Genomic DNA, 10612 nt, shown 5'->3' with positions numbered 1-10612 from the left:
AAAAATAATTGAATGAGAAGGAAATCTAATAATATTAAATATTTAAAAGCTACTATGATTATTAATTGCTACTTTTATAAGAAGATTTCATGAATAATATCTCTAGAAGATAATAGATGACCATCTATGACTTCTACATGAACATATATAATTTTTTTCTTTCAAGATATGTTATGTCTTTTAACAAACTCTTCAATTAAGAAACACGTTGAGGCTCTTAAATCTAGCAAGATAGAGGCTTTTTGATGTTTAGGCCCTAAACTAATATCTATTGTAAAACAAAGAGAGGATTCTCATGAGAAAATATAACCTTTTTTAAATATTATACAAGGTTCCAATTTCACAATTCTAATTGTAGCTAGATAATTTTTTTTTTTTAACATATTATCTTTTTTCATAGCTATACTCTTTATTTTATGGTTGTATCGCTTCTTTAGATAATATTGAGTTATAAGCTTAGATTCTATATAATATAAGTACAATCCTTCTTAATGACAATAAGTCTTTTTATATTAAGTGAGAAACTTGAAACATATTGCATCAATTTATATATTATTTATTTCCAAATATATGTATTGAAAAGATATTGGTATTGCCATTAAATTGAAATAACATTGAGGCCTACCTCTACAATTCTTGAATTAAAATTCAAAAGTTTTTTGTCACACTTTTCAACAAAATTAATTACTTAAATTAATGATTGACAATTTTGACCTTGTACTATCAAACTTTTTAAGTAAAGCAATTTTTTGATTCTTTAATGCTTGAACAATGTTCAACCATTGGAAAAGTAGCATGATTTGGTGTGGATGTTAAAGCAACTCCAATCATCTCTTAATCTTAACTAAGTACTAATCTTGTTGCTCCTTACAGTAGTAAATTGAGTTGATGCTTAGTAAGCATCAAATCTCTCAATTTTTCTTGTATTTGTGCTATTGCATTCTTTATTTTAATAAGCTTTTCTATGATTATACAATAGAAAAAAAGATTTAAAATATTTCTCAAGATAAGTAGATGAAAAGACTAGAAAATAAAAAAAATTCTAATAAAAATATCAATTTAGAAGAAGATAATTTGAACTTCTAATACACTTATGTTACATCAAGAAAAATGAATAATCCATTCTTAATCAAGAAGAAACAAAGCTTTGATATTATAAATGAATTCTTGTCAATCTATCAAGGATAAGAACTTGATGAAGGCAAACAAATAAGTAATTTTTTTCTAAAAAAAGATGTTAAAATAAAAAATATATACATTAAAAAAATAAGAATATTTTTTGCTAAAAGTTAAAAAAACTAAAAATCATCAAAATTAGACTAAAAGCAAGAAAGAAGTTGAAAAGAATAAAGATGGTTTTTTTCTTACTTCTATATATATTATCCATCTAAGAGCTATGTGGCGACATTCTATCGGACCTCCAATGCGTATGCAATTTGTAAGATACATATTTTAATTTGTAAGGTAAGTTTTTAAATGTGTATCATATTATTAGCTTATACCACAAGTTACTAATACGTACTATATATGTTTATTTTATTGGCCAAATTTCTAACCTATCAATCAATTATAAATATGTATAAAGATGAAATCATGTTAATGAAGCTTTTAAGAAGCTTGTTTAGAAGATATTATGAAATCAATCATTTTTTTTAATTTACTTCAACTTATTTACATTACTTAAGTAATTATTAGAATAAATATGTATGTCCATAACAACTCTTTACATTTAAATTAACTTTTAATTTTTAAAGTATTGATTGTTTTTCTGAAATAAAGTGGATTATTCTTTTAGGTAGTAATTTTTGTTTGGTATTAGAGATTGTGGATTACTCTCATCTAATTTGACTTGTAAATTTATTTGAATTGTCTATAGAAGAAAAAATCATGGATACTATTTAAGGTAGAAGTGAAAATAGATTTACAACTATTGCAAATCTTTACACGCTTGTCAATACCCTTATGGTCAAAAATTCATATTTTTCTAACATTAATCATAGATGTATTATTTCTATGCCTATGGAAGAAGTCTCTATTGAAGTTCAAAGTCTATACCAAGAAATTATACAATTGAGAGATGCAAACAGATTAAGGTACAATTGAATGTAAGAAGCCTTATTTTTTTAAGTATGAAGGAAGCATAGATAAGTATGTTAGAGAAGTTTGACATAAGAAGATCAAAATTTTAAGAATTTTTACAACAAGTAAAAATCTTTTTAAAATTGCATCCTTCTCAAAATCTTGATGGATTTATTCAAGTGAGATTTAAAGATGTACTTCTATCTAAGAATGCTCTCTCTTGATTTTCACCTTTGATAGAAAAAGATTCATGATTTTTTTATGATCTTAATTCATTCTTAAAAGTCTTTATGGCCACATTTGAAAAAAAATGATAAAAAAAAAGATAATATAAACTCTTATTTTTACAATAAGAATCATGTTCATCCACCATATATATTATAGAATTCCAAAACCTTGCTTCCAATGTGGATTGAAATGACAAAGCCCTTATTAATTAATTTCAATATAGATTGAAAGATAATGTCAAAGATTTATTATTAAAAATCTCAAGAATAGACTTATTGGAGCAATTTATTGCTTAAGCCATTGCATGCAATAATTGATTCTTTGAAAGATGCTAAGAACAAAGATTTGATTGGAGAAGTACAAATCAAGTCATAGCAATAAGTTCTAAGTTTACAAAAGCTTTTAAGTGTGCAAAAAATTATTGATATACAAGTAACTATGATAAGTATTTTTACCATTTTTATTTGGTCACCTTTAATATTTCATGCAATACCATAAATCTTTGTTAAAAGTAGTTATAAGATTTATCAGAGCTTATAACCATGAATTATATCAAAATTCTCTTCAAAAAGTTTTATAGGTCTTTAATAGCCAATAGATCCTTTATATTGCATTAACTTTAGAGCTAGCTCAATTATAGACATGGAACTTTTAACTACATATCTTGACATGAGATAACATTTTAAGAATTTTAAAATTTTAATTTAAGATGTTATAAGGATAGAGAAGAAAATGTTTTCTTCAAAATACTCTTTAATTATTTTAGAATTAAATTTTTTTCATTGACTTTAATTTCAAGATATTAAGAAATATAATTAAAAAAAAATTCAATAGTATTTAAAAGGTTTTAAAATTTACTTTTTAGTTTTTATTTTTTAATTTTTCTTTTTATGATTTTGATTTCTTTCTTATTCAAAACTAATCATGAAAAGTTTAAAGCTTTTGGTTACTATACAAGAGAATAATCAAATTCGTTTTTTTGTTCAATTCGACAAGTTAGAAACATACATTATTCTTTTGAACATCTAAGATTATACATCAATTTCTATAGTATACCAATTTCTATAGTACATTTTTATTTGTTTGTTGATTTGGTATAGAAAAGTCTAAGATCTTAGTAATTTCATATTTGTTAAAAATTTATTAATTCTTTAGTAAAAAAAATATGTAAAAAAATATGTAAAAAAATATTAATTTGAAGAAAATATTTATATTTAATTTTTTTACTAGAAAATCTAGAAAAACATAATTCATATATGGTATGGTTAAAATTTCAAGTAGAAAAAACAAGCAGATAGGATTGTAAGAATGACATGAAAGTATTGCTTATGAAGTAACTAATTCACAAAAATAAATAAACTATTTAAATAAAAACTTAAATAATCTATAATTATTAAAATATAATAAAATAAATGTTACAATAATATAATTTTTTATAAATTGTTTTAATAAGAAATAAATTAACCAAATTATTTAAAATAAACTCTTAGATATTGAATATAATCTTCATAATTGTTTTAAAATACATGTAAATATAAATGTTTTCTTTTCAACAAATAGAGGACGATTGACTATGCACTATTAAAATCAAGGCCAAAACCCACGTCACATGACACACCAAAAATCCATTTTTAAAGAGTCAAAGAAATTGTTTGAACTTCTAAAAGTGTTTTCATTGGCAGGCTTAGTAATTGTGTGTGTGTCCATGTGTGTGTGTGTGTTTATATATATACATATGTACATACATACGCATATATGGATATAGACACACGCACACATTCATATACACATACCACAGCATCAAGAGGGAGAAAGGAATGCTTTTCCCAAAGAGCATGAACATCGGAGCATGACCCCACAATAGTGGATCCACAAAAGAGATCAAATGTCACGCTGCGGAAAGCAAGCAAGCGAGGAGGATCCCAACAGCAAAAGGAATGCTGCTGTTGGGGGACTAGACAAACTCCCATTTTTTTGGCGAATCACACACACACACACTGAGAGGGGAGAGCAATGCAATCGGGGGAAATGAATGTGTCTAAATATGAGAAGATGGCAATCTCTCTCTCTCTCTTTGTGGGTCTACATTAGAGCCGGGATTCAAGGCCATCTCCCAACTCATTTTCCCATAATCACACACTGATGTCATTGCTGATGATTTTGCTGGTGGTTGCGGTGCAAATGGATCAAGTTTGTCAATGGGTAGCACTAGAAGCTGGTGTGTGGACGCTTTTGAATCACCAGGACTTAGTGTTCATTGAGTCAACAGAAAAGAAATGGGCCTTGAATCATACCGAAAAGGCCCAGCAATCAGAAAATAGTACCATTTTTTCCAGCAGTGTTGAACCTATGGCGGGGATGAAATCTCGGTGATCCAGTGCTGAAGGTGTCTCTTGGAGAGCAGCCTCGCCGACAGATTTGGAAGGAATGCAGTTGGACCGAATTAGGAGCGGCACGGGAGATCGGGGTGGGGGACAGACAGGGGCGATTGAGTCCCTTTCTTCAGTACCAAAACCAGTGGTGTTGGTGTTGATCTAAGAGGCCACTCTAACAGACCATAGCAAGATGCTGCCCGCAGTAAAATCTTTTGGTGGGCCCATGTGATCGTAATTATTTATCCTGGCCAGGTCTCCACGGCGAATCTGGAGCCGTCAGCATTTTTTTCCAAGGGTTTGTTCGGAATCTGTAGAAGACCCGTCTGCTCATAAAAGGATCTCGCGTCGCGCTCCCGTTTCACTCAGCACTCAGCAGTTGGATCTGCATGAGCTTTCGTTGCCACGCTGAGCTTTTGGCATCTCAATGCGTGTCTGGGGGGACGTCGAACTCGCCCCAGCAGCGGACTGCCCACCACCGCCACGATTCAGTTCATTTGCATGAGGCCACCACGCTCCCGCGACCTCCTGCTTACAACCCAGTACCAGCAACGTACTGCATACGAGTAAGCTTGAAGGGGATGTTGTTTGTTTGGGGAGGGGGAAGGAGTGCGAATTTGAGCATTAGTGCCCAAGATAAGCGATTCGGAGCGAATTGCTAACCAGATCCAGGCGGTCTCAAGTGCTCATATGCCTGTCAAATTCTTTGTTTTGACGGAACAAGAGATTTCACGTGTGGTGGTTTGAAGTTGTTTCGAGGGATCCATTTCTGGGTCCTTGAGGTTGCGCTCAGGGAGCGGATAATTAGACTTTCAAACCGGTAATGAAGAAGGGTTGTGTCGTTTGTTACGTTGCTGCAATCATCCTCGTGACAACATTACTTCAGACCTGCTCCGTGACGGCGTTCTTTGCAGACGCAGTCCCTCAACCTTTCGTCTCACCAGGTAGAACTTAGCCCTTTGCTTGCTTCAAGTTCACGTGTTCTTCCGCAGCTCGCACTCCTGATTTCCACCGCCACCTGGTAGTCACGCTTTCAGTGGCGATTTTGTTGACGAGGAACTTGGGTTGTGTAGGACATGGCTTCCCTGGCTTCAATAGTATGCGCCACAGGAACATTCTGCGTGACGAAGTCACTGCCAGGCTAAAGGAGCTCGGCAACGTAAGTTGCTTTTGGTTTCGGCTTGGTCCACAGCATTGTCTAATTTCATCTTCTGGGTTTGTAGCGAGAGTGCTTTTTGCTTTTCAGCACCAACATTAACCTCCATCCGCAGCCTTCATAGTCTTCCCAGTTCCACGTTTATAGTTGTTGTCCGTCAGGTCAAGCAACTTGTCTTGCTTACTTATTGTAAATTCAAGCTGGTTTGGTTTTGACTCACAGGTGAGTGACTCTAAGGACGTTCTCCAAAGAACTTTCTTGAGCCCAGCGGCTTTAGCAGCGGGCCGTCTTCTTGCAGTGTGGATGAAAGACGCTGGCCTCAGAACGTAAGCCCTGGGAACTCTCACGCTCATTTGTGTATACCATGGTGCGAAACTGTGCTAGGTATGAGAGTGTCGGACTGGGGAGTTACAGGAATTGAGTTATAAGGTTATGACATGTCTTTCGGAGGATTTTTTGTAGATGGGAAGATGAGCTGGGGAATGTTCATGGTCGTTCTGATGGAGCCAATGCCACTGCTCCTGCGCTCCTCCTAGGTTCCCACATGGTACGTCATAGTTGCAAATCATCTGTTCCCCCTCCCAATTTCTTTCCTGAAAATGATATTTTGCAGCTCATCGTTAAATACGCATCCTAGGAAGTGGTCGCATGAAACTGGTTACAGTGCCACTCTCACTCATAGTACCTGCATTGGCTCAATAGGACACGGTGATCGACGCAGGAAGGTATGATGGAGCACTGGGTATCGTGACAGCAATTGCAGCAGTGAAAGTTCTGAAAGTTGAGGGGAAATTGCATCAGTTTCCTCGTCCCATCGAGGTTAGTTACTTTCCAACGCCCTGAGCCTTTTTTTTTTTTTTTTTTTTTTTTTTTTTTCCCTCTATGAGTCGGTTTCGTGCAACGTCTGTGGCTTTCAAATAACAAACTTTGCTGATCTTTTCCAGATTATTGCGTTTAGCGACGAAGAGGGAATTCGGTTTCAGACCACGTTTCTGGGCAGCAGTGCTGTCGCCGGGACTTTCCAACCCAAGCACTTGAAAAACGTGGATGCAAGGTGTTGCCTCAACCTTGTCACTATTGCTGGTTCCGTGGAGCTTGTCATGAATATTTCATCTACTTAAGTAGTACCTGAAGTAGCACCTCAGTATAACGAAGTGTAGAGTATAGTGCCATTGCGGAAATGAAGTGGCTCCAATTCAACAGTTTTCATAAGAGCAGTTTGATCAATACTGTTCATACTGGGACTTCGTTGCGTAGAGACTGAGGTGTAGATTTTTACAAGCAGAGGCATTTCAATTGGAGCTGCACTACGAGCGGCGTCACACCTTGGAACAACGGAGAGCGTCTCCTCTTTGAAGTACAATCCAGCCTCTGTGTGGGGTTATGTCGAGCTGCATATTGAGCAAGGACCTGTGCTGGAGGCCCATGGGTTACCCTTAGGGGTTGTTGAAGCAATAGCCGGCCAAACTCGTTTGACAGTTCGAGTGCATGGATCTCAAGGGCATGCTGGTACTGTTCCCATGTCCATGCGCAAGGACCCCATGATCGCAGCAGCGCAGTCTATTGTATCCATTGAGAACATCTGCACACACCCTGAGAAGGGTGTTGGCGGCAGCCGTGGTGCCACTGCTATGTCCACTGCCGTCAACCATGCAGGCGCAATTGTGTGCACAGTTGGTGAGATTCACTCGTGGCCTGGGGCTAGCAATGTCATTCCTGGAGAGGTATGCATATAAAGTCTAAATTCATCCGTCGTACTTTACAGAACAGAATAAAGTGGTCACAAAGTTAGTCAAGCTCAATGCAAGTTAACTTATTGCAATATCTGATGGGTTTTTAGTACGCTAACCGTAAAGTGTTTACATATGTTCAGGTGATGTTTACCATCGACGTGAGATCCAAGGATGACTCAGATCGTGAGACGAATGTGGTGCGGATTGAGGGTGGGATTCACAAGATCTGCCGGAAACGTGGTGTCAGATGCAGCATAGAGAGAAAGGTATCTACAGATACTGAAACTCTGCCAACAGATAGACACTTTATAGTGCATTGAATAGTGCACCCATGTCTTGGAAAACTTGGAAAAAATATCATGTAATATAATGTTGAATATTGAACAGTGAACCAGCTGCTCTTCGACATCAACTACTCAAATTATGTGTACGTGTCTATCCAAGCATAATTTGTCCTGCGGATTTTTGCAGCATGAGGCGAACGCAATAGCGTGTGCACCAGGATTGAACGACCGGCTCCACGCTGCTGCCCAAGCAGCAATGAAAGAATTGCCGCCATTTCGCAACAACGTCTCTGCACTGGATGATGGTGGATTCACAGCTCCAACATTAGTTAGCGGCGCTGGCCACGACGCAATGGCAATGGCCTCCCTTACTCAGGTTGGACCTCGAGCCCGATTTCTATAAACAAATTTTCTTTACATAACTCATGCTCTCAGATTCTGTTTCGGCGCGTTTCTTCATCTAAGTTTACCCCTTTGACTCATACAAACTTTGCATATGTTATGGGAATTTGCAGGTGGGTATGCTCTTTTTGAGGTGTACAGGTGGTGTGAGCCACTCGCCCGCTGAGCACGTCCAGGACGACGACATTTGGGCTGGCAGCCTCGCCCTCCTCCACTTCATGGAAGGCGTTTTAGGAGATCTCTCTCGTTAATCAACTTAATCTCTAACTATCTTCTCTCAACTGTACATACATTTTGATTACTCGGTAAATACACCCACCATTGATTTGATTTGTAGTAGAGTCCACCATAACCTCGACAAGTCCACGGAATCCTTGTGTAAATTCGGCTTAGAGTTAGGCAACCTTTCTCCCTCAGAGTCCAAGCTAAGCTTCTTTTCTGGTAGTCTACCATCTCTCTCTCTCTCTCACGAGCCAAGCCCCCCATCTAATGCTTCTGAAAAGCTGTGTAGGATTTGCTATTTCCACTTAAGTTCCACTCTGATTTTGTATCATGCCACGATTGCTCACTCTATCCTGAATCCGACAACCTGTTCATTCCTGAGTTCTATATTTTCAAATCCTTTTTTCATTTGTCAATCCAGCACAATTTTTGCCTTTTATTTTTAAGCCACTTGGATAATATCTCCCACTGAATTGCAACGTCTGGCTGTCTCGGAATTACCCTGGTCCACATTAATTATATGTTCTCTTGTGACACAAGTGTTACGTTTCTTTGCCCATGCCTCGTTGAACTGACTGAAATTGATTGTGGGATATGGTGTTCACTAATTGCAAATTGTGCATTCATCCTACACGAATGGGCTCTTGGAGATAGGATTTGAATGGCCCATATTCTAGTAGAAATTAATACATACGTTAAATTCAGGGGGAGAAGATTCATGTTTTTTACACTAGTTTCATTTTGAGTACTTGTGTAAATGAAGGAGTGTTTAGTTAGACATTGATTATTGTACGTTTGACCATGAAATCTTCTTGATTTAAATGAGATATATTTAATTTAATTTAATTTAATTTTTTGCATGATTATTTCAAAGAATTTAAATCATAATGATTTCTTTTTATTTTGATTCTTAATTTTTTTCAAATATTCTTATAAATATTTTATTATATTTTTAGAACATAAACTTTTTAGTATTTTCGTTTTACCATTCGTTACATAAGTACACACATACAAAATTATTTTGGAAAAAAAAAAAGTTTTGAAATAAGAGGATACTTTTGAACATTGTCACCTATATTAACATTTATTAAGTTAATTCATTGTAATAAATGTTGTAACTGATTACTTTGTTTCTTTTTTCTTTTTTTGTTCTTTTAAATGTATTGTCTTCTTTCTATCTAAGCTTATAATTATTAGATGATAATTTTTTTAAACTAATAGATATAATACTAAAACTTATTATATATATTGAATTTAGGATTTGAGATTTTAATATTCTTTGCTTACCTCTTTTCTTTTCTTTTTTCCTTTTTTTCTTAGTTTATCAAACTTATAGAAGTTTTTGAAAAATATTAGAATATAATAGATAGTTTAAAAGTGTTAGAATAGCTAGACTAAAAACAAAAACATTCTACAATCTAATTAGCTATAATTTCTAGTAACAAAAAATAAAGTATATTTCATTGTCATTCTTGCTAAGTATTAATAATAGTCAATAGAGATGATTAAAAGAAGAAAAAAAAAACTCACTTTTTCATAGTTTGTCAAAAATAAAGAAAAATATTTTTTAATTTTTTAATAATAATTTTAAAATAACACAAAATAATAAAAAAATAAAAATTTGATCTAAAATATTAAAAATTTAGACCAAAATTACAAGAATATTAGAAAAAATAAAATAAATAATACATATGTATTATTTACATACTAAGATATATATATATATATATATATATAGATAATGTTAAGATAAAAAATTTATATAGTAACTAAGCAACATATATATATATTAAAATTGTCTACCCATTTACTAAATAAATTTATTTTGTTATAACAATTATTAAAAAAATAGATCATCTTCAAAAACCATCATTAGAATCAAGGCATTCATCCAAACCTCCATCATTTCTAACACTTATTTTTTTTGTTTTTAATTGTCTTCCCAATCCCCTACATTCTTTGCCCTAGCCCTATTTGTTTTCAACTTTTATTTTGACGTCCTATGTTCTTAGCCTTCATCCTCATCTTCTCTCTTTCCCTCTGTCTTTCATCCCTCCATTCTTCCATTCCTAATTCTTATTGTTCTTAGCCTCCACTTCCAACATGTCACATTAATATGTATGTGGAGTTTGAAAA

At 34.4% G+C, this 10612-nt stretch overlaps 1 protein-coding gene across 1 annotated transcript; it reads left to right on the top strand.

The window, feature by feature from the left end:
* The first annotated feature begins 5046 nt into the window (after positions 1-5046).
* On the top strand, positions 5047-8873 carry LOC112290285 (allantoate deiminase 2). The gene is made up of 10 exons (XM_024536415.3): positions 5047-5623; positions 5753-5838; positions 6058-6161; positions 6298-6382; positions 6538-6654; positions 6780-6889; positions 7121-7559; positions 7709-7834; positions 8040-8228; positions 8368-8873. Exons 1-10 carry the CDS (start codon positions 5503-5505, stop codon positions 8503-8505), a joined length of 1515 nt encoding a protein of 504 aa, XP_024392183.1. The 5' UTR covers positions 5047-5502; the 3' UTR covers positions 8506-8873.
* Positions 8874-10612: the final 1739 nt, after the last annotated feature.

Source organism: Physcomitrium patens, chromosome 13 (genome assembly GCF_059467195.1).
Source record: "Physcomitrium patens ecotype Gransden chromosome 13, ASM5946719v1, whole genome shotgun sequence".
NCBI lineage: Eukaryota > Viridiplantae > Streptophyta > Bryopsida > Funariales > Funariaceae > Physcomitrium > Physcomitrium patens.
This window is presented reverse-complemented; position numbering and strand designations above follow the sequence as displayed.